The 23,545-nt window shown below is 48.5% G+C and overlaps 6 protein-coding genes across 6 annotated transcripts; 3 read left to right on the top strand and 3 right to left on the bottom strand.

The window, feature by feature from the left end:
• Positions 1 to 1,163: 1,163 nt before the first annotated feature.
• SAT4_4 (Satratoxin biosynthesis SC1 cluster protein) lies at positions 1,164 to 2,351 on the bottom strand (the record flags this gene model as incomplete). The annotated part of the gene is made up of 3 exons (XM_031153890.1): positions 1,164 to 1,596; positions 1,644 to 2,106; positions 2,162 to 2,351. The coding sequence occupies 3 exons, from the start codon at positions 2,349 to 2,351 to the stop codon at positions 1,164 to 1,166; spliced, it is 1,086 nt and encodes a 361-aa protein (XP_031001174.1).
• A 639-nt stretch (positions 2,352 to 2,990) lies between these two features.
• On the top strand, positions 2,991 to 4,400 carry dhpH (2,6-dihydroxypyridine 3-monooxygenase; the record flags this gene model as incomplete). Its single annotated transcript, XM_031153889.1, has 3 exons — positions 2,991 to 3,005; positions 3,071 to 3,729; positions 3,779 to 4,400. 3 exons carry the CDS (start codon positions 2,991 to 2,993, stop codon positions 4,398 to 4,400), a joined length of 1,296 nt encoding a protein of 431 aa, XP_031001172.1.
• Positions 4,401 to 4,650: 250 nt separating this feature from the next.
• On the bottom strand, positions 4,651 to 5,450 carry LHYA1_G008984 (NADH-ubiquinone oxidoreductase 19.3 kDa subunit, mitochondrial; the record flags this gene model as incomplete). Its single annotated transcript, XM_031153888.1, has 3 exons — positions 4,651 to 4,745; positions 4,808 to 5,163; positions 5,236 to 5,450. The coding sequence occupies 3 exons, from the start codon at positions 5,448 to 5,450 to the stop codon at positions 4,651 to 4,653; spliced, it is 666 nt and encodes a 221-aa protein (XP_031001173.1).
• Positions 5,451 to 6,035: 585 nt separating this feature from the next.
• Positions 6,036 to 7,892, top strand: LHYA1_G008983 (uncharacterized protein; the record flags this gene model as incomplete). Its single annotated transcript, XM_031153887.1, has 4 exons — positions 6,036 to 6,048; positions 6,146 to 6,616; positions 6,683 to 6,936; positions 6,990 to 7,892. 4 exons carry the CDS (start codon positions 6,036 to 6,038, stop codon positions 7,890 to 7,892), a joined length of 1,641 nt encoding a protein of 546 aa, XP_031001170.1.
• Positions 7,893 to 8,622: 730 nt separating this feature from the next.
• LHYA1_G008982 (uncharacterized protein) lies at positions 8,623 to 9,732 on the top strand (the record flags this gene model as incomplete). Its single annotated transcript, XM_031153886.1, has 3 exons — positions 8,623 to 8,922; positions 9,152 to 9,433; positions 9,475 to 9,732. 3 exons carry the CDS (start codon positions 8,623 to 8,625, stop codon positions 9,730 to 9,732), a joined length of 840 nt encoding a protein of 279 aa, XP_031001171.1.
• Positions 9,733 to 10,167: 435 nt separating this feature from the next.
• On the bottom strand, positions 10,168 to 11,904 carry ptaR3_0 (Pestheic acid cluster transcriptional regulator; the record flags this gene model as incomplete). Its single annotated transcript, XM_031153885.1, has 1 exon — positions 10,168 to 11,904. The coding sequence occupies one exon, from the start codon at positions 11,902 to 11,904 to the stop codon at positions 10,168 to 10,170; it is 1,737 nt and encodes a 578-aa protein (XP_031001169.1).
• Positions 11,905 to 23,545: the final 11,641 nt, after the last annotated feature.

The raw sequence follows: 23,545 nt of genomic DNA, 5'->3' as shown, positions 1-23,545 counted from the left end.
GCGCCACGCCCGACTCGCCAGCACCATCTCCTCCTCCCTCCTCTCAGCCTCAAACGGACACCTCCCCACCGCCTGCAACCACTCAATCCGCTCCTTCATCTCCGCCGTATGCGCCTTGTACACCTCCAGGCCCATCCCCCGCATCGCCGCTACCTGCACCTGGTTATACGGGCCCTCCCACCGCGTCTCCCTGTACAGCTCGTATAGAGCCATATCCCGCATATAGCACGTCGCTTCCCCCCGCGCCAGCAGCTCGTCGGTAACGAAGTGCGAGCGTCCTTGGCAGCGATAGCCGGATAGACCGCCACTGTTCTCCGTCCGCACCCAGGCCCAGCCTGCAAGGCACGCACCGGCGTTCGTGCGCAGCTGCGCTTGTGCCCATTCTTCCTGTTGTTGACGGGCGGCGGGGGGGAGGTTGGTGATTTGCGTTTGGCGGCTGGCCATCTTCTGGTGATGGGTGGATTTTGCGGCGGTGCTGCGAACTGGGGCGTTGGATGAGGATGAAGGGGACTGGCTGTAGGAGGGGAGACCTGTAGGGTCTTGCTTGGGCGGGGGAGGTGCTGGTCTTGGTAAGAGGGGGGCGTAAACGAGGGCTGGCATCCGTGATCTTTGTCCTTGTCCTTGTCCGGTGCGTGGGAGAAGGGATCTGCTGCCACCCATGGGTTGCCTCAGCGATGAGCTCCTGTTTTGGATATCGAGGGCCGGCATGAGAGATCCTTGTCCTTGTTTGGTGGGGTGAAGATGGGCTCTGCTGCTGCTGCTGCAGGAGCGTGGATGGGCTGATGAGCTGCTCTTCTGGTTTCTTTGGCTGCGAGACCGGTGACCTTCGCCATGGGAAGATGGGTTACGATTATAAGAAGACGTGATGCGTGATACTTGATTTTGCTTATAGTTGCTGCGCGGTGGTATTTGTTGAAGAAGGAAAGAGAAGTTTTAAAGATGATAGAAGGGCGCATTTTGAAAAGTTTAAGTACACGAGCCTTTGGCCACTGGGGGGTGATTGAGTGCGTGGATTCTGTGATTGTGAGAGGGAATGATGTCTGAAAGACTTACTTGGGAGTGTGAATGTAAGAGACAGTTTGGCAATCTAGTGGTGACTGGAGAATTACTCCCCGGAGTGTTTTATTTTTCATGTCTGTTTTCTTTTGCTTTTGTATGGGATATTATACATTTTCTCTGGAATTTGAAAGTCCAAATATTGATTCAGACTGATTATATGCACTAAGCTTTCCGCCCTCACCTGTCAATCGTATAGTATCCGCATGTGGATCAATGGGACTGCTAACATTGCTCATGTTTTTCAGAGCTAATTCTTCTGGCTTTCTTCCTGGGCCTGTGTTCTTGGGCCCAGCATTCGAAGTGCCGGTATAGTCGCGCGTTATACTTGTACCAGAACGAGTGCCGTACATGCGGTGACTTAGGGAGGACGCAGACGCAGTGGCTCGACTGAGGAGCGGACGAAGTGTTGGAAGACAGGCGCAGACGATGGCAATACCAATATGAATTGCAGACCACAGCTCAGCCTTTGGAAATGCGGCGTTTCGGCTGCCAGGCTTGTAACCAAGTACCACGCGAATAAGGCCTGTGATAATAACGCTTTGTCATTTATTAGAATTGGATATATAGGGAGAGGGAAGACGTACAAGCCTCCCAGCAAGAAGATGCCTATGACCAATATTTTCTGCTGCAGAGGCATCCACAGCTTCACCACAATGCCTATCGGGAGGACTAGAATCACCGTATCAATAACGAGCTCTGCCACACCCATTCCCGTCCAGAATATGTTGAGATCGAAACAGTAGCCCCCAGCTGAAGGGCCAACCCAGAACCGGTGGATGGGAAGACAGCCAAGAATTGTGAGGAGTGTACCAACGAACCACCAGAGCACAACAACGCCACCAACCACGAACGATTGACGACGGAATTTTTCGATGCTGAAAACTCGACGGTACATGAGTAGAATGGAGATCTTGATAGATGTCACGACTGTAAAGTACAAGACGGCCGTGGTAAAAGTCACTTTGAGGTAAGTGACGTGTTGAGCGTAATCGAATGTGGGCGAGTCGCGATCGACAAACTGCCCACCGCTGGGGTCGGATATCACTCCTATATCAAAGGCATTAGAAAATATAACTCGATGGAAATACATGGTATACCGTACCATATAGAAGAAGGCCACCGATTAAGATGGTGGAGGATAGACCAATGAGAATCCACCAGTCATCTGGCCCAAGGCCAATTTTGTTAATCCTACGAGTGACGAAGCGCAGGATGACGGAAATGATGGCGAGAATAATTACCACTGTTGATGAAGTGGTCGCAGCTTGACTCTGAGCTGAAGTATTACCCATTGTTGACAGGAGGGGGGAGGATATAAAGGTGGATTTAAAACCGCATGCGATATACATGCAATATTTATAAGAAGCTTCACACAATATACCCGAGCGAAAGCTGTACCCTATCTATCTAAAACCCGAACATGGTAGTTGAGAATAGAATACAAGCTATACAAGCTATACATGAATAATAGAAATGATATGTGCAAATTGTGCAATGAATTCAGCGAGGCAGTAGGTGTGAAACAGATAAATGCCATGTAGCTGGAACGGGGAATATTTGCTCCACTTGGAGGTTAATTTATCTATAACGACTTGATGTACAGCTCTGAAATGTGTGAATAATGAATTCACATGTATCTACCCGGTAATTCGGGTTAGGGTTGAGATTGGGGTGTGGGAGGACAAACGGCTGTGACGAGTCCTATATGTATCCTACATGTTTTATTTTACACAACATAACAACTCATGGACATCGCCTTTGCCGTCCACGTACCAACAGATAATTGAAGTTCCACGATGTCGCTTCCTTTACTGTATTTCCTCCGATTAGGACCCACCTCCGCCAAGGCTAATGAGAAAGCTGACTGTATCAACAAACCATGATACATTCGTACAAACAACACCACCATCAGCAAGCTGGGCGCTTCCACGATGAACATTGTAATTGTAGGCTCATTGGCAATGCCTTCAATTCCTTCCCTGTCCTTGTCACGCTTACTGACCCCCCACAGATCGGCGGTTCCAACACGGGCCTGATGAACGGCATCGTGCTCAAGCGCCTCGGTCACAACGTCCGCATTCTCGAGCAGAACCCAGAGTCTAAGCGTGACGACCTCGCTGCTGGAATCACCACCCATCCAATCTTTGAAGAGTTCATGGACTGCCATGACCGCACAACAGAGCCGTGGTCAATCCACAGTCCTGGTGTTCAATTCCTCGACAAGGCGGCCGCCGTCACGCGTCGTCTCAACAAGCGCCTCCAGATGACCTCTTGGGGTGTTATATATCATCATCTCCGCGCCAATTTCGATGGCTTCTCGAGCAACTTCTGTCCCAATCCGCCAGAGCCGGAGAAAGAAGACGGTGTCACGGTATTTGAGTGTGGAAAGCGTGTCACGGGCCTCGGGCACATTACTTCCGGAGTAGAGATCACATACGAGGACCTGCTGAACCAGAAGGAGGAAGGAAAGCTTTTAGCTGATATTGTCATTATTGCAAATGGTGCCAATTCGGCCTTGCGCAGCTCCATTTTCACTGGGGTAGAGCGTGTATATGCGGGATATGTTGCATTTCGCGGCACGGTTCCTGAATCCGAAGTTTCAGAAGAGGCTAAAAAGACATTCGACCCAAATCTTAGTTACAACTCCTTCAATAATGGATACATCCTGCTGTGAGACGGCTTCTTTCGTCTTTTCTGGCTGATTACTAACGCTTGTCAGGTATATCATTCCCGGAACTGATGGTTCAATCGTTCCCGGTCACCGCCGCTATAACTGGGTCTGGTATCATCCTCTAACCACAGGATCACCCGAACTGGAAAACATCATGACTGACACCTCAGGAGTCGTTCATCGGAACACCCTACCCGTCGGCACCATGCAACCTTCCGAATGGGCGGCGTACGTCGCTCTTGCTTCCAAAGTCATGTGCCCTCCATTCGCAGAGATGGTTCAAAAAACCACCCAGCCATTCATCACGGCCATCAGCGACGCGTCCTGCCCCCGCGCTACCGCTTTCAACGGCACGGTTTTCATTGCCGGCGAAGCACTGAACCTGATGCGTCCGCATATGGCACTCAGTACCACACAGAGCGCGATGCAGGCCCTAATGCTCGAGAAGTTCTTCAAGCACGAGATCACATTGAGTGAGTTCGAGGAGCAGGTCTTGCAGTATGGACGTGTCAGTGCGCTGAAGACAAATGCTTTTGGGTCTTTCTTCTTGTATGGATACTTGAGTTCGGCAGGGTGGCTTGTGAAACTCGCTGGTGCAGTGCTTGGTGGCTTGCCTCCTTTCTCGTGGCTCTCGGATTTGACTGAGGTTGAGTCTGTTGTGCAGAAGTAGAGAATATATGGAATTATGCTGTATGAAAGTTTTGTCTTTGCAGTATGGGTAGTGAGTGTTTGGGCGCAGAAGGAAGTAAAAATATTTGCTGTGGCTTTGAAGATCAAAGTCGAACCCAAACCAGCCGGATTTACTTACGTACCGTGGAGCATAGCTTTTGCTGTAGATGTTAGATATGTATTGCATGATTACTCACAGCGATAAAGCTATACTGATATATACACACTTGTCAGATTGAATTGTTACACATTCATCTGCGATACCACATCCGAGTTTGCTTGGTCCGACGTATCTTCTTTTGGAGCACAAACAGACCATACAGTAGTGCCTCCGCCGTTGGTGGACCTAGTACGAATTAATATCCAAGTCCAAATGAAAAGATCACGCAGCATAGAACTTTAACTTACAGCCAGGAACATAAACATCCACCGGAACAACCCTATCACACCCCCTTACAACCGAATAGCTATAGTGGTAGTACCCCCCGCCATTCGCACAACTCCCCATACTAACAACCCACCTTGGCTCCGGCATCTGATCGTAGACCTGCCGCAGTGCCGGCGCCATCTTATTCGTCAACGTACCAGCTACGATCATAACGTCCGATTGTCGAGGCGACGCTCGGAAAATAATACCTAGGCGGTCTTGATCGTACCGCGGAGTCGAACAGTGCATCATCTCGATGGCGCAGCACGCGAGTCCGAATGTCATGGGGTGCAGGGAGTTGATGCGCGCCCAGTTTGCGACGGCATCTACGCTGGATCTGGTGGCAGGTAGGCTCGTTAGTTGATCTATCTTAGAGTACTTGATGTTTATGGAGGGGGATCAAGCTTACAGTACGTATTGTAATGCGCCGACAGGTTTATTGGCACTGGGAAGTGCTACCTCGCATCTTTCTTTGCTCGTGATACTATTGACCTTTTTGGTTTGAGGAGTGTGTGGAGAAATTGTCGAGGCTTGGCTGACGGTGGCCATAGTTCGAAAGATGGTTCTACTGCTAGTAAAATACACCTTTACAGACTGAGGGTGCCATCTCGAAAGACTATTCATTGATATAAAGAGGATGATTGTTCAGTTCTAGTTGTAGTTGGACAATTACTCCTAGCAAGCTTGAATAGGACGTAGGAAATAACAGTCTCCGTAAGAGAAGATTGTTTTGAAACTGGTGAGACAACGAAGAAATAGTTTCAAAGGAAAGAAAACATCAACCAGAAATCCAGAAGACGCAAAAGCATAGGGGGCGATATAAGCACAGGCCACGCCAGATGCAAACAGGGTCCTTTTGGATTCGCAGCTCTGACTGGGATTTCCATAGGTAGGATTATTAATTTATAGCATTGAAGTTCTCAATTTATATATCGTGTGGTTAAGAATCACCAGAAGTAGAATGTGAGGAGGTTGTCATTGACTGGTGACTGCCCGAATCGGGTAATTCTTAAAGGAGGCGCTAGTGCAGACAGAATAAGCGAGATCCTTAGCGCGTCCGAAATGGTCCGGGACCCAGGGCTTCAAGGCTCTTGCACCAGCAAAATGTTCTCAAACAATATTCCCCGAGAATCAGGAAATACAGTCAAGTGATGAAGGGTTAGAAGTATAACTTAGGAATGCGTTGACCGAGTTAGAGAAGTACGACCAATGGAGAATCCTGGTAAGTACATTGAGCAGGGCTATCAACTGAACCCACAAAGCCCCCAACACCAACAATCAAAGGAGCCTATTTTATATGAGTTTAACAGCAGACACAGGGCGTCCCATGTCAAAATTCGTCACCCTCGGCGGAAATCCAGCTGAAGTAGCCAGCGATGACAGTGTCCGTAGGCTCGTTCGGTCCAACGCAAGTCGTTCCACTCGCAGGGGAGGTGCGGGTGGTGCAAGTCTCCGAAGCAATACCCGTACGCCCAACACAGTCCTTGTACCTGCATTGCATCGTGATCTGGCATCTGGGAAATCTCGATTTGCTCTTACGTCCAGAAAACCCCTGACACGAGTCCGTCGCCAAGCGCCACCGAAATCCGGAAACAGCCTCGAGACCGAGCATCTGAATCCCCAAAATCTATCATCACATCCCACAGGTGGCCAAAATGGTAGCCCAGGGTCAGTTTCTTCAAATGGCGCTCTGTTGGGATCTCCCGAGAGCCTACTTTTCAAACCCATGTATTCGTCCAGTTATATGTCAGTTCAGACGAGGCCCAAGGTCTCAGTTATGGCCCGACAGTGTTAGTTCAATCTTATCTTCGATTCCCTAAGTCACGAGCTCGTTTACACGGACTGACTAGAAATAGTCTTCAGTCAGGTTGTCCAGATCCAACACAGCCACCCTCAAAGCATGCTCAATTCTCTCGAGGGTCTGTTCAAAAGAGATCAAGCCATTTTCCACGCCAGCTTATCCATCGCATCTGTATTCTACGACACTGGTGCGAACGACCTTTTCCATTGCCAACAAACGTTAAATCTCGTGGCTCGGCGATTAAGTGACCGTGCGCTACAAATTAAAGATGAGACTATAGGGGCGGTGGGACTTCTTGTGATACACAATGTACGTATGGTAATGAATCTCGAGATATATTTCTTCTTTCTAAACCAGTGCAGATTTTCACAGGTTCCGTTGAGAACTCGAATTTACATATGAACGGGTTACAGCAGATGGTAGAAGCGCGTGGAGGTCTAAGCCAACTCCCAACCGGACTAAGGAAAACACTAGGCCAGTACGTTTGTCTTGTAGTCCGAGGACCTTACAATAAAAAAAGGCAGACCCAATCTGACGCTCCTATCAGGATAGATACCTTCCACGCCACGACTTGGAACTGCCATCCCCGCTTTCCATTCATCCAACCACACGACGATCTGACCTCCGTCCTCGGCGAATCGTTATCTAGCAACGACTTGCGATTGCTAAAGCTATACGAGAAGAATTACATGACCTGGTCAAAGCATGATGTTCTGCAGGTACTGAAGATCATAACCGCTGTGAGATTTTCCGATCCACTCGCAGTCTTCAACAGACTTGCCCTGAGCGACGCCGACTATCTATTGGAATACCGACTCCTCAGCATGCCAGAAGAAAAAGAAAGTCCCAATCCCGAGTTCAGCGCTGGTATCCAGCAGCTGTTCCGCCTTGCGGTTTTCATATACATCAACAAGGTGCTTCGGGCGATGCCGCCCTTGAATCTGGGTAGTATTGTGAGTAGGCTTACGGACACGCTGAGGACGACTTTATCTCTTGATTCAGACAGGCTGTTCAATCATCCTGATTTAAATATATTATTGTGGACTTTGTTCATCGGCAGGGTTGCTGGTCGTAATGTAGGCGAGCGACGCTATCTGTTGAGGGAATTAGTCCGGGTTTGCGGATTCTTAGACCTTCGGCGGAGTGCTGAGTTTGAGAAGTGTTTGGATGAAGTTGGACCGGCATTACAACCATTCAAGACTGAGTGCGAGGAGATCTGGATAGAGATTGAGGATTTTAAGAGTACGGAATCACATTATATCTAGAAATGAAAAGTGTTTTAGCGTTGTGAATAGCACGCAAAATGGAAACTCCTTTAGTATCTCAGGACTTACAACGCTATGAGCATTGATGACCTTTGTAACAAAATTGGCAAACCGGTAAAAGAAAAAGTATACATCCCCAATCGGAGTACTATAGGGCTATTAACTCCTTCGCACGCGGTAGAGTTCGAAATCGTTGATTTCACGGCCGTCCCAGCTCTTTTATCGCTGCATCTAAAAGCTATTGACTTTGACTATGCCTTCTTTCTGTATCTCAGTCCACTTCTGCAGCACTCGCACCCTCAATTTCTCCCGAGTTCCGCGCGAAGATTTCTCATTGCAATAAGAAAAAGAATAGACTCAAATTGTCTGTATTGTAATCTTACAATATTAATTCCAAATTTCAAAGGCCCCGCACCCGCGCGGCTTAAGTAAGCCGCGCGCCTTGACTGTATACATACGGAGTTCTTTATTCAGACGTTGCAAAGTCCACTCGGTGTGAAGAAGCACAGGTTTGAAAGGGGAATGGAATAAAGGCTGCATTCTACTGTTGTTCCCCATGTCGCGCGCGGCTTATAGAACCCATCGCTGGCATATAAGTAATCCTCTTTCCTCCCGAATCAACAATCAACACTTCTCTCTAACCCAAACACATAATTACCTCAATCCCATTATCTCATACCCTGCAAACACACAAAGCTATCTACCTACCATCCACCCTCATCAAATGAAAATGAACCCTCGCACCCTCCTCATCCTCGGCTCAGGCCCCCGCATCGGCTCTGCCATCTCCGAGAAATTCGCCGCAGACGGATATAACATCGCGCTCGTCTCACGCAACGGCTCAAACTCCATTAACGACAAAGGCTATCTTTCCCTGAAGGCTGATTTCGCCGATAATGATCCCAGTGTCCTAGCTTCCGTCTTCGAAAAGGTCGTGAGCGAGTTCAACGCGCCACCGAGCGTCGTCGTGTATAATGCTGGTTCTATCACTCCGCCATCTGATCCTGATTCCGCTCTGTCTATCCCGAGTGTAAGTAAGGCCTTATTAATTCTTTAATTATTTCTGTATTTTAAATCTTCAATCCTTTTCGTTCCTTTCACTCGTGTTTATATATCCCGTTTCACTTTATGTACATACATATATTCCTTGAAAGGAGGCCTTCCTCTTTTTTTTTCTTTCTTTCTTTCACTCATCTCCAGATCCCTTCTTGCACAACTAAGCAAAATGAAACTGCTAACTTTTTCTGTTAATTTCCCAGACTCGCGTCACCAACGACCTGAACGTAAATGTGATTACCCCCTTCATCGCCGCACAACACGCTATCAAACACTGGGCATCTCTGCCGACAGACCTCGACCTCCCCAAGCTATTCATCTACACAGGCAACATCTGCAACGTCGCCATCCTCCCCACCCCGCTCCTCTTAAACGGCGGTATGGGAAAGGCCGCCTCCGCATACTGGATCGGTGTTGCGGACGGCTCGTACGCTGCCAAGGGATACCGGCAAGTTCTCATTCTCCTTCTCGTTCTCATCTATACCGTACTTTTTTCCAACTCTGCGAAATCTCCTTTCTTTGCTAGTCAATTGATTCCGCATATGCATATGATATGTATCTCAAGAGCAAGACATTTCCTCGTCGCCGTGAGCGCGCTGGCTGGCTAACTGACTTTCCTAGCTTCCTTTACGCGGACCAGCGCCTGGCTGATGGCAAGCTCGCAGGTCAAGCTGTCGATGGGCCGGCGCATGCGGATTTCTATATGCGGTTGGCGGCGAGCGGGGCGGAGGGTGTCCCGTGGCATGCTACGTTTGTTAAGGATAAAGGGTATATTGAATTCTAGGTTAAGTGGCTTTTAGTTGGATACTTTCTATACTAGTATAGTAAGTATAGTAATTGTTGTCTTGGTTTGTTATTGTCATGAAAAGGGCTTTTTAGTCAGCTGTGCATTCTGCAGCTGTGAGGTAGATATGAGTATTTAGGAGCTACATTGTTAAGATGTTTAAAGCACACGCTTTCACGCTCCCTTTTCTTCGAATTCTATTTATTCCTTCTTATACCTGTTCCCTTATAAGCAAAAATAATAACTAGATAATGGATTTGTTATGTTTTATTAGTGATTCGTTGAAGGAATCGAAGAGCTTATAAAACGATCCAAAGATAAGAAAACGTTTTACTATTTATACTCTTATTCAAATATGCCTTCAAAACGCTTACTACTAGACGGTGGAAAACTAAGAGGTTTTTACACCCTATATAGTAATAAGGCGTTATTATATTAAACAAGTAGGGCAAGCATAGTATCACTTTGAAAATACGTAGCGAATTCGCCAGCATTGCCCATCTCCCTATCATTCCACACCCTTTCCACGATATCAAAGCCGCGGCGCACAGTGCTAAAGCGACTAGCTGGCCGCAGCGAGTCCACCATCTCGCGTATACAGGCTTTTTGCGCAGTCTCTGTCAAGCAACCTACCACGCAGAACGGCCAGGCCATGGTACGCAACAGGGACGGAGGCGACACATGGTGCGTTAACAGCTCGAGGACCTGAGCTACATGATGCCGCACCTCGGCGTTGGCAGGCTGCCACCCGGATACGATTACAGATAGGTAGAGGAAGGTACTGTGCGCCCAGATCCGTGTCATCAATGAGCTTTGTCGAGCTATGGTCCGAGCCTGGCCGGAGTAGTCTTCCGCGGCGAACATGTCGTCTAGTAAACTGCTCTCCTGAGGCACGGACACTAACTCGCTTTCGAAACACGAGAGGTGAGCCTCTAGCGTTTTCTTGATAGCTGTTGCGCGATGTACCAGCTCGCCAACGTCCAGGTTCCCGGCTGCCTTGCAGTGTTTCTTCCATGCGTCCAAAACAGCAATCTCGCCGATTTGCTCGAGTACCCAGTTTTGACACCCCATAGTAGTTTCAAGGTTGATTGGCGGCACGCTATCGATCCCACTATTTTTGCATAGGAGACTGTGGTGATATTCGTACAGTTGTGGACGCTCCTGCAAGGCAGTACTCGCAATAATATCATCAAAAAGCAAAAGGGCGGTTGAAAAGCGAAAGGCGGCTTGCTCGGAGCTAGACACCTCAGCTTGTTGGGCTGGTAGGATCCATGTTGGGGGGCCAAGGAGGCGGAGGATAGTTTGGAACGTGGTGGAAGAGCTAGCGAGGTTGACAGCTCCAACAACATCGACGACTTTTTTGAAAATTGTCAGGGCCGCATTGAGATGCGCCTGGCAGTTGTCGAAACATGTAATGGCAATCTCGAAACGTTGCAGCTGAATGATAGCGGCCATAGTGCGAACGCTGCTAAGTACATGCTCATTCTCGTCGTAGCTCTCGATAATCTGAATGGAATTGCGTAGCATGTTAAATGCATCCTTCGTTTGCTCAAGTAAGGCTTCCCACATACGATCGTCTGTAATGGTAGAGGTATCGTGTGCTAATGCAAAGAAATATGAGCTCTGGCAAAGGATAGCTTGACGGATGACGGGGCTGCTGATGACCAGATCTAGAATCCATGCTGGGCCTCCATGGAGCGGCGCAGGCCGGTAGAAAGGGAACAGAAAAGGGAGGATGCGTTCGAGGTAGAAGACTAGCAGCACCGAATCCGACTGTGCGAACGGTCTCATCTTTCGTACTTCCTTACATACATTTTTGGTGTTAATAGGAGAAGCGGCATCTGGTGGATCTGAAGGAGTCGTGTTGGATTCATCCATATAAGAACTGGCTTCGGTCTGATCTCCAGATTCGGGAATAGAGACATTGGTATTAGAGGTAGCCACCGACTCCCTCTTACCGCGACGGCGATAGGGAGCCTGCTGCTTGACCTCGTTCTTGATCTGCTCGGCCATGGCCTCCTGCTTTACACCATCGTCCATCCATGCCGGCTTTTTGCCGTAGTTGCAGGTGGAGATGTGAAGCGTCAGGCATTCATTGCACCTAGGACGCTGCTCATCGCACTTCTTGCGCCGAAGTCGACAGGTCCAGCAGCCGTTGAAACTTCTGTTCATATTGATCAAGGTGTATTACACTACCAGCATAAACATGTATCAAAGTCGGTATTATCATTTTATGCGGATACTTGCAAAACCTATCAATAATTGATGTTATCATAAAGTTTTCTTAAGTGGTCAGTACTGTACATTGATCTACCACGCTAAGGTACTCGTAGTGCGGCTGATTAATGGTGGGGGTATTTTCCATGCTTTTCTCATATCAGGGGAAACCGTAGCTCAATGTCTCTTAATGTCTCTTTATCTGCATATGAAAGGCATACCATATATCATAGTTCTAGCTTCAATTCTAAGCACACGTCGGTACTGGCGCCTCAAAGTAGTTAACACAATTGCCAAAGGTTTCAAAGTCGGCTCATAGGTTCAGTAGCAGAGAGCAAACACGTCTAATCATAAAACATTTTCAAACCTGCAAACGCCTAACCTCAGGATCCTACTATACACAACCATGTCTACCTCTCTCCTCCATCCCCTCCCAAAACCCCTTCATCCGCCACCTCCAAGTCGCCAAATAAGGCAACAACTCCCTCTTCCCCGGATTCCAAAACTTCTCATGGATACTCGCCGTCCCACCCTCTACATCCCCCAGATTCGCCGCCTGCACATTCCACGTCAGATTCAGATGCGCCCATGGCATGTTGCCGCCCCTAAACACACCCCTATGTGCATAGTTCCATAGGTTTTGCTCGGGCAGATAGGGCTCGAAATGTTTGATTGGTGTTTGCATGAGGGAGATGTAGTAGTTGAGGAGCTCGAGGCAGGGTTTCATGACTACAAAGCCGCCGTTGAGGTAATTGCTGTGGATTGTTTGTTAGGATGATGCGGGAAGTTTGTATGGATACATGTAAGGAGAAGGATTATATGTACCCTTTTTCTACTACGTCCCCCTCCTGGGTCGGTGGGAAATGGTGGTTCTCGTCTAGTTGGGACGTCCCAGCAAAGCCGTAGGTTGACGGGAGAGGTCCTTCGTCGTCATTTATCCCTTCTGGGTTGTCAATGGTGGTTTGGAGGGCCGTAGCAGGGTCGTTGAAGATATCATCTAGCGGCCTACCATTAAACCTCACGTTAGAATTTCTTCCACAGCCTTAATATGAAAGAAGAGCCCGACAAGAATACGCATCTCTCCCTCTCAACCCCCCAGAAAACTATATTTGTTCCCTCCAAAAAGCTCACTCACTCACCGAGTCAACTGCGTATCCCCATCCAACAAAAGCACCCTCTCAAACTGAGTCAACTCCAGAACCCTCATCTTCGACAACACAGACCGCCACTGCGCATTCGGTACCTGGAACCAAGACGCGACTTCAAACGGCGGCGCCTCCACAACAACGGCCCCATCCCTCCTCAACCGCTCGCGCTTCCTCTCACACACCTCCGGGGTCACCAGCACGATGAATGGATACCCGTGCCTGCTGCGCGTTTCCGGTGCGTGCAGGAACTGGTACGCCAGTATCCGGACCGCGACAAAGTAATGGTCCTTTTCCATATCGTCGTCTTTCCGCCCTTGGTAATCGGCCGCTAGCAATGTCGCAAACGCATATTTCGAGTCGATGGTAGCTAGTGTGCGCGGGGGAGGATTATATAATGCGGCGGCGGCATCTGAACAGTTCCTAGGTCTCGAGCCTCTGACGTCCTCAGTCTGGACTTGGGGCGATGAAGGGAACGCGGAGCGTGAATCATAGGTGGTGCCTAGAGATTTGTAGTATTGGAATAGGTATATCATGAATGTACACACGACAATGGCAGAGAAAGCAGCGCGGGCTGGACGCCGGGGAAAGATTGTAAAATCTGCCATGAATGATATGTGCGCAAATACATATATATATAAGAAAGAAAAGCAGCCAGCGAGCGAGCGATGAACAAGAACGATGAACAGCAAAACAGAAGACGATGTACGAACATACAACTTACTCTATGCTCACTTAAAGCTTATTTTTCTTTCTTTTTCTTTCTTCCTTTCGTCGTTGATTTAGCTGCTCCTACATTTTATTATTAGAACGGCGCAATTAACGATTGGTGATATGCCATCGCAGTGCTTACTTCCAGCTGCCAAGAAAGCCATGGACTGCTTAAAATAGCCCATCTATACCTCGGACCCAATCACACCCTTACATGGGTATCTCGTGCAAATCCTTTCGATGTTCCGCCTCACAATACCCACTTTATACGTCAAGGGTTTACGTGAGCGGAGCAGGGGGGCTTTTCATTCGTTCTAATTACAGTACGACGGTCTGTCGCGAGAAAACGCTAGATGGACGGTTAATTAATAGAATTATCAATTGGGTTTTAACAATGTTAGCCAGTTCATTATTCCTTTTCCTTTGATAAATGAAGCTATTCGGATAATTCGATAATATTACTACCTAGTATTAAGAGTAGCAAATTATCATTGTAGACTCCGAGGAATTTCAGGAGACGCAGGTTTATTATTCTTGTCCTGTATTATTATTCATCTTTAACATGTTTAACATAACATATATCATACAACTCGTCCAACCGCGTCGCTATACTAAACAATTCCATGCGAACATTGAAGTCGTGCTGTTTTGTCCCATACACTTTACAATTCCCTATCTATCTATCGTACAACGGCCTCATCCCCACCCTCACACAGCCTCCCTACAATAACCCACCACCACTCCCCCACAGTCCACCCCTCAATCCGAGGATGCACCCTCTCGAACATCCCAACTTGCACCCCCCACTCCACCAGACAGCTCATCTCCCACTTTCCAAATGTAGGAGCAAATGCCTTGACGAGCCCCTCCAACGTAACACCAGATCTCAACGCAACAGTCTGTGCAATAGCTACTACAGCCCGTCTCCACAAGTCCTGGATCACGTGGCCACCGACGTTAAGCCAGAGAGGCAACTCTCCATTCTCACGCGGTCCTGGAGGTGGGATATCGAGAAAGGGAAGAGAATCGCTCAAGAGGTATGACGGCGTAGGCAGCATGTCGATATCGAACCGGAACCTCTCTTTCCGAATAGTCTTCGTCTCATACCCGCCATTTTCACACATGCCAAACTTTTCCATAGGCACATTGATCCCCTCAAGCCGCACCCGTCTACTAGCTTGCAGCTGAGTGGTGCACATGGTGGTCCCCCCATCCGCCATATACTGCACCCTAATCCTCTCCTGTCCATTCGCAAACTGCTCGTCCAGATACTCCTTGAATCGTACCGCTTGTACAAACTGCTCAGCCAAAATGGTTTTCCGAAGCGGAGCAAGGAAAGCATCCATTACCTCATAGCTGCGACCAGGTGATACGCGGCCCTTCGAGCGGTGGTGGATTATTTTCATTTCCTTGAGTTCCGCAACTGCTTTTTCGATGACTGGTGTTCCTAGGCTAGTAAGTTTGGTGCGCGCGAGTGATGAAGATTCGGACCATTCGCTCTCGGGTGTCAGAGCTACGGCACGGACCCAGGATTTGGCTACTTCGAGGCTATTGTAAGGAGTAGGGTCGGGTTCGTAGATAGAAATTGAGGAGGGGATTGAACATGCGACGCCGAGACGCTTGTAGATGGGTGCTTTCGGGCTGATGTGGCTGAAATATGTTGCGCGCCAATTTTGCGGATCATTGTCGCGTGGTTCACTAAGCGTGAATTCTCTTTCCAGTTCGTGGCGAGTAGGTGGGAGAGTAATGGAACGGGAGCCGAGGGATGCAGAGAAGGTCGCGAGCGTCCAGTCAACCAACGCGTCCCAGTCGTAATTCATCAGATTGTCGAAATCAATCGCTGGTACGTCACCTTTCTGGTATGCTTCCAAGAATCCAGTCTGGAAATCACCAACTAGCTCATCAACTCGGGAATCGTACTTCTTTGAAAGCTGCCGCCATGATGTGGTAAGAAAGCTGATAGAGAAGTCAGGGAACAGCTTGGAGAGGATGACCCAATCTATTAGTCCTTCTAAACCACCAGTAAGAGTCCGGATGACAATCACAGCGAAGACCAGGCGGGTGTCGAAAGCTGCTGATGTTGTTTGGGTCTTGATTCCTTGCTTGGTACGAGTTCGAAGACCATATGATGAGATTTCGACCCCGAAGGTCTTGGAAGCTTCTTTTGGATCTGGCAAAACATGTGCGAAATCTTCAAGTAGCGCTATTTGCTGTCGCGCTGTTTCGAAAATACCTTGGCTGCTTCCTTGATTGCTTTTCAACAAGGGATCACTCTGTTGCGGATTTTGAGCTTGTTCTAGCTCCGAAACTTCGGCTTCTTCTAGATCACGCTCAAGATCATGGTAAGGGATCGTCTTCACCGTAAAGCTATCTTCTTCCGACCACCTGACCTTGAAGGTGGCCGGTGTAAGAATATTCAAGTTTTGAGAAGTCCAGGAACCATCCGCCATGTCGCAATCATACGAAGCAATTTTTGGTTCTGAGAACTGCACGTTTCCATACCCCCTAGTAAACCCACCCTCTCCCGAGTCATTCGACCAGAAAGAGTCTGGTAAAGTCTTCAGTCCCGGGTTTACCCTCACAGTTTTCGCGACTGACTTGGGCTCGATGAACTTGTCAAAGAGGTCAATCTCATTCAGAGATCTAACACCCCGCTTTGGCATCCTATCGGACCGGCGGACATTTTCCGGCTCAGTGGATGATTCCGAGGAATAATTGATAGAATCAACCCTAGACAAAGTAGAACCACGTCTCATGGAATCTCGCTGATAAGGCTGCTTTTTTACATATTTGCGTGTAGGACGACCCGTTGCCTTTGAGACTCTGACAGCATGCGGGTCTTCAATAGCTTTTACTTTCCGCAATCGCTTGCGAGGTCTATCATCAACCTCGGTTGAGTTCTGAAGATCGGTATCAGAACCATATAATGGCGAGTGTCTGGAGCGCCGAAGAACTTTCTTTGAAGGGAAATCATGGAGGGGCTTCCCTTTCTTAGGAACAACGACAGGCCGGAAACCATTATCTAGTCTCTGTAGGTATGTCTGTTGGCCTCGGTTACCATCAGTCCTACGAGCTGGTCTGGAAAAGATAGGTTCAACGCCATGGCCGAATGCTCGCTGTGACCATGCTCCACTCGATGCCTGCAAGAAAGTAATAGGCTCCGGCATTCGGGGCTTTCGCTGAACCTTTCGAGTTAGAGGCTTCTGATTCCATGCACCCGTTTTTGGGTTAGGCAAAAACGTGCGGGCCGGGGCCCACCCATGAGTGCGAGAGAGAGCTTGTCGTGCGCGACGTTGCCGTTCCTCCTCAGTGAATGTAGAGGGCCTTTTGATAGCCTTGATCTGATCCCATGCACCAGTAGCCGTGTTTGGCATTGGTGATGAAACAGGAGCCCAAGCATGGAGACGAACGTAGGCAAGGCGAGCGCGGCGGTCCTTTTCTTCCCGTGTCAAAGGAATTCCGGGTTCATTGGCTCTATTTCTTCGACGATTAGAAACACCATAATATTTAGCCCTACTTCGCTGTGGCGCACGGTCGTCTGAATCTTCACCAGACATTCCATCTCCTAATGAGACTTGGCTGCCTCTCCTGCGACTGCGAATTCGCCCTAATGAATCATGTGGTTCGTCTTCCTCCTCGTCGCTAAATTCGTCAAGCTCTATTTCATCCTCTAGGACTGGCTCGTTCTGATCTTCTTCCTCGTCCTCATAATCAAAAATATCGGCATTTGATGGACCCCAGTTGCCCTGATTAGAAAGCATAGTCTTCATTTTTGAAAGCCATGGCTCTGGAGGAGTATATCTAGACGGCAGATAGTACCCAGGGAAAGCTTTGCGAATCCGACTCTTGAGACGCTTGATTCTCGAGGTGTTAGACATAGCATCTGACGCAACAAGAAACGTGCGGCTAATTCCTCTAACGTTTACAATCCCGAGTGGCTTACACGACATTTCAAAATTGAGCAGCTTCTTTGCATCAACAAGCTGGTCAACCGCTCTTGCCATGAATTTGAATTCGGGAAGATCACCAGACTTGTCTGGATGTTTCAACCAGGCAGCGACAAAGGCAAACCACAGATTCTTGTCACCAGGGAACATGCCACCATTGCCGAGGACGAAAGCTAAAACCCTCTTTTGAAACAATTTATCATCACGAGCTGGAATGAAAGTTGATGTACGACTGAATGAAGTCAAGAGGATTGAATCGGCGAGGGGGTGGTTATATTCTTTGGCGAGATCATTCAATAATTCGCCCTCGAAACGCATACGGCGGTACTTGTCTTTCCGGGGACCGCCTTGAATCTGTGTTGCAGGTGCATCGGACATGACATCGGGCATGACATCGTCCTCTGCATCACTTTGTGCTGCGTCTTGCGTATATTCTGCATCGTATTTCTTCGCCTGAATGCCATTGGTAGCAACAGTTTGTGCCCACTCAAAGATGGAATCATTGCTGTCGCCAGAGGAAGAGTCATCTGTCTCCTCGTCTAGATCTTGCCGCCCTTCAACCTCCATGTCAATATTTTCGGGCTCTTGTTGACTAGAGCTCTCAGGGGTGTTGAATGAAATCCGACTCGGCTTCTTGGGGCCTTTCTTGGGCTGTCGTGAAGCATACTTCTTCCGTGTTGTTAACTGCGAGGCGTCGAAGTTTGGATTACACTCAGTCTGGGACTTAGTGACGTGATATTTGAGGCCAAGATCATTCTTGAATCGAGCGCCGCACTTTTCGCATTTCCACGGCTTCAAGATACCATACTCGGCTTCAATGGGACCAGCATATTCACCACCAGTCTGGACCTCAAGAGTGATTTTAGCAGTTACAAGCTTGGATCTCATATGACTGGCGGCTTCGTAGGCTTCATCGGACGTGGAAAACTGGAAACAGTGAACCTTAGGCCTGCCTCTAACGCCAGACATGACACGGATTTCCATCGGATCTGACCCTTTGACGGATGTGATGGGGTTCTGGTTCATTTTCGAGATTTCCAAGACAAACATTGGTAGATCAGGGGGATGCTGGTCGATGCCGAAGAACTCCAAGACATGCTTGTCCTTGGAAAGGAGGAGGTTTCCAACAACCTGTTCATACCGAGCAGCGAGTCGGATAACTCCATCGGAAACGTCAACTGCACCAGCCGTGACATAAGCAGCTTCAACCTTCGCCTTTTCTTGAGCTGCTCGTTGAGCCTTTGAAAGAAACTTTGGAGGCTTTGGAATGGCGGGTTTTCCTTCATTGAAAGTAGGAATGGATGCTTCTCTATTACTTAACGGTGGCCGCGTAGATGCTGACGGCGACTTGTTCGATGAAACAGGTAAGTGGTCAAACAACTCGCCACCTTTGGCCTCGGACTCCGGGTCCAAAGCTGTGCTTACAAGACTAACTTTCTTTGGCCGCCCACGCTTGCGTTTTACCGGAGTTGGCTTCTTCGGGCCAGTGGCCTTGGGTTTTGACGTGGGGTTTGGTCGAAACACGGCTGATTGGTGATCATAAATCTCAAAATTGGTTGCTGGTAGAGACTGGGAGACTGGGTATACATTGGGTGTAGATGGTGGCGATATGGTGTCTAAGGGCTGTGTGTTGCTGGCCTGAAGTAGGTTAACAGGAGGTTCTGGCGTAGATAGAGGGAAATTGGCTTCTAAAGGCTGTGAACTGCTGACCAGGGGTAGTTCAACAGGATGTGCTGGGGTAGCTGGAGGCAAAACGGCTTCTGAGAGCTGTGTGTTGCTGACGTGGGGTGGGTAAAAAGGAGGTGCCGGCGTAGATGGAGGCGAAACAGCTTTCGAGGGCTGCGTGTTGCTGACCTGGGGCGGTTCAACAACAGGTGCCGGCGTAGATGTAGCGGGAGCATACGGTGAACGATAAGACGGCGGCTTGGGTTGTTGATCTCTCGAGGCATATGGGCTCCGGTAGCTCGGGGTGTATCCGCTACCTTGCAAGTATCTTGGTATAGCACTTTGCATTGTAGGCATTCCTGAACCAGCGGGAGACGCATCGTAACTTGAAATTGCTTGTGAAGCCACCGCTAGATTTGAGGAGCCAAATAGTGAAGGAACGACCGGGGGGTGGGTGTTGAAAGACACCTGATCGGGTTTTCTGAATTCCTGGGGGTAGAACGACGTCGACTGTGGTTGATATGGAGATTTATGACTCGCGTTCTGCGGAAACGAAGGATGGATTGAGGGAATACGGTACTGCTGCGTTCCTGTTGCAAAGGAGGTTCCCTGTGAAGCCAACGTCAATGGGGTATCATTTGCGTTCATTCGCTGCCTCTTACGCGCAGGCTCTCCCTGTGACTGTGTGTTTGATGTCATTGACATTCTTCGCTTTGATTGAGGTTGGACGGGAAGAGTAAGTGGTATTGCGGCCTCTTTTGAAGGCTGCAATTCTGCTTGTGCGGGTGGACCTGCCAGTACCGCTGGAGGTTCCTTGTTCTGTTCACCAAGGGATTCTTCCAACGCTTCTGTCTCATCAGGCGGATTGCTTTTTTGTCGTTTTGCCTGAGGTTGACTTGGTGGCGATCCATCGACGCTGTCCACTGCTTTCCTCTTGTTGTTATCCGGAGTGTTTTGACGCTTCGCACTGGACTCCAGCTCTCCTTCTCGCTCAATTGCATCACCCAAGTTGTCAGATGCTTCGTCTCTCGCCCTTTTTTTGGTAGTTTTGGCACCATTTTGGGCTGTAGCTGACTCAAGGTTTACGTCAGATCCCTTGACTAATATTTCCTTCTTGCGGCTTTCCTGACGACGACGTCGTGGTCTTTGGGTGTTGTCTTCCTTCTCAATAATCGCAGCAGCAATTGCCTCGGCGATGGGTTCCTGCCAAGATCCTCGGTTCTCCTCAAGCCAATTTGGACTCTTGAGTTTGTCCGATTTGAAGACAAGAACGGCCGAGGCAGCCACTTCTGCTTGATTTCGACGCTGGGTTGATTCTGATGCATCCTTGTATACTCCTGAAATTCCAGCCCGGCGATCTTTATTGTGTAGTTTGTCTCTCCGTAATATGATCGAACTTTCGCCGAACCTATCCTCCGGAGTCTGAATTCGAGCTCTACCCCGTGTTTTCTTCGCTGGGGTGTGCTGTGAGGGTTCCGCAGATTCGCCCACTGGTGTCTCCGGGCTTGGGCTTCTGGGCGCCGTTACATGTGGGGCTGAAGGCATATCAAAGACATCTTGATTTTGGTTTTCGCTAACTTCTCCATCTTTTGTGACATTGATATTGGCCTGCGCATCTTCTTGCACGGGCTGTAAGATCCCACTTCCACTGCTGGCATGTCTCACTCCAACATCCTGACCTGAAACTGACGGTGTCCTGCTGCGTCGTAGAGAGTAGTTGATAGGTGTATGGCTTCTTAGTCTTGTCGACTGGCGTGTGCCTGAAGTATCCTCAAGGGTAGAATCGGGCTGTGGATTCCTCTCGGCAGTATTGCTTCTGCTTCCACGGTTCCGGAACCCACCCTGCACGGCATTGACAGCTGAGTTGACCGCAGCTTTCAATTTTGCAACCACAAGTCCAGGGCTACCTCTCTTGGTGTGTGCATTGTCGGTGCTTTCATTTGTAGTGGTCTCGATCGACGGGATAGGGGTATCGTGGTTCGGTGAGTCTACAGCTTTCTTCTTGCGATATTGACGTTTGGGTATTGGTGGCTGGCCATCCTTCTTCTTGGGTGGTCTGCCCCTGCGCTTCTTAGCTGGCTCTGGGACACCCGCATCCGCGAGCGGTTGTGGAGCTGGAGCTGGAGCTGGAGCAGGAGAAGGAGCAGGAGAAGGAGCACGCGCATGAGCAGGGCTATTATCGACCTCAATCGTATCCTCAGCAGCCTTTACCGGTACTGGTACTGGTACTGGATGCCGCAGCTTGAACTGCCTATTGCCCAATCCCAACGTGAAAATAGTATCCAAGGGCAGCATCTTGAATGCGAGCTTCTCCTTCGCATTCCCCAACAGCACATGATCCATGGACAGGAGGGTCTCCCAGAGATCGTTTTTGACGCCATCTTCAACAGTGAATGCATTGTCAAATCGCTCAAATAATTCTTTGATCGAGATGCCTAGTAATTATTGCTCTGGTCAGCGACTGTTTGCAAAGACAAGGGGAGACAAGAACAAGGCCAATGAGGATAGCACGTGACTAGACTGCCCCTCATGCAAGTCATAAGTATGACTAGGCTGGAGAGAGAGAGAGAGAGAGAGACATCAAAAGTTCACTTCTCTCACTCCTTTCTGGCAAATCACATCTCATAGGCTGCTCGTCTTCAGCAGGATATATGCATCTATACTTCTATACTCTCAAAGAAAACCGCGCGTGTAACTAAAGGACTGACTGACCCTCAACATTCCAAGTTGCAACCCGTCCCAGCTGGTCCAGCAGCCACTCGATCATCTGTTCTCGAGAATGGGCCATTTCGTAGATTCATTGACGGTCATTCTTGAAGGTGTTGACGCGAAGCTATTTGCAAGAGATGATGGAAGTCGTGGTGGTTGAAGATTCTGTCTATCGTTGTGGTGACAGGGTCGTTTTTGCTGCTTTTTTTGGTCGGCGGGGTGGAAAGTCGAGGTGTCCGGAACGGGACTAGCCTTCCGTGCGCTCGTCTCGCTTAGATGCCGAGGTTGAACCGGGGCCGGGCCGGGTAACCACAAGCGATTCACCCCTCTTTGGTATGAATCCTCACAAATGTTTACGAACTGTTAGACTACCGAAATAAAGTAGATGTACATTTCTGGCCCTTTTTTACAGGTATGTTCCAACTTCGACTAGGTAGATTCATATCGAGGTTTTTATATAGCTGCTTCTTAATATGCAAAGTAAGAGTAATTGCTATCAAGCTCTATCTATAATCGACTTGCAAATAACATCACCTATTCTACCTAATCAAGCGGTCTTATGAACTACCCTTTATCTTTCCATCACTCTACTACCTCACCCTACATTACCCAAGTCATAGCATCATAACACGCTCTAAAATCCACGACCATCATACCTTACTTCACAGAAAAAGCAATTTCAATCCCTGTCCGCTCACTCTACTACTGCCCTAACATTCTTTCCTTTCCTTTCCTTTCCTTTCCGTCTATAAGGTAGTGACAAGACTTAATCTATTACCATCCTACATACTTAGCTATTAGGACTAGGTAAATTGGGAAATTCCAGTGCGAGAGAGCTGGGTAGGTGAGGTGGAGAATAATTACCGTGATGGGCGGCTTGAAATGCAGATAGCTAGGTATAGAGGGATACGCCATAGCGGATTGGATTGTGCGTCTTTGGGTTTTGGGTTTGAGGTTTTGTGGATATATTTGTGTAAGAGGAGAGGAAAGGGTGAAGTCTATAGTGTTTGCTGAAAGCATACATGCTAGGAAGTGGGATTAGAAGGAGGATGTAAGTCGGTGTACTAGTTTCACCTGGACATTGATCATGGTGTTTCTAGAGCCATGTGGTTATGGAATGGTATTTGGTCAGATTTCCCTAAAGAATAATCCTGGGATTAGATAAACTATCCCTGGGCTTTTGTGGATATCTCGGACGTATTTGCCGTAAGAGGGTGATATCTATACAGGAGTAGGATTTGCTGAAATGGGAAGGCGAATTGGAAATGAGGATGTAATCTTGAGTACGGGAATCCTTAGATATTACGGAATTATCATTTGGTGTTTTTGAAAGCGATGTGGACGTGGTTGTGGAAGGGTATCAAATTTCGCTATGGAACTCGGATCCCCCTACAGATCAACAAATCAATCAATCATTCA

Source organism: Lachnellula hyalina (genome assembly GCF_007821495.1).
Source record: "Lachnellula hyalina strain CBS 185.66 chromosome Unknown contig00276, whole genome shotgun sequence".
NCBI lineage: Eukaryota > Fungi > Ascomycota > Leotiomycetes > Helotiales > Lachnaceae > Lachnellula > Lachnellula hyalina.
The sequence above is the reverse complement of the archived record's forward strand: the minus strand, read 5'-3'. Positions and strand labels throughout refer to the sequence as shown.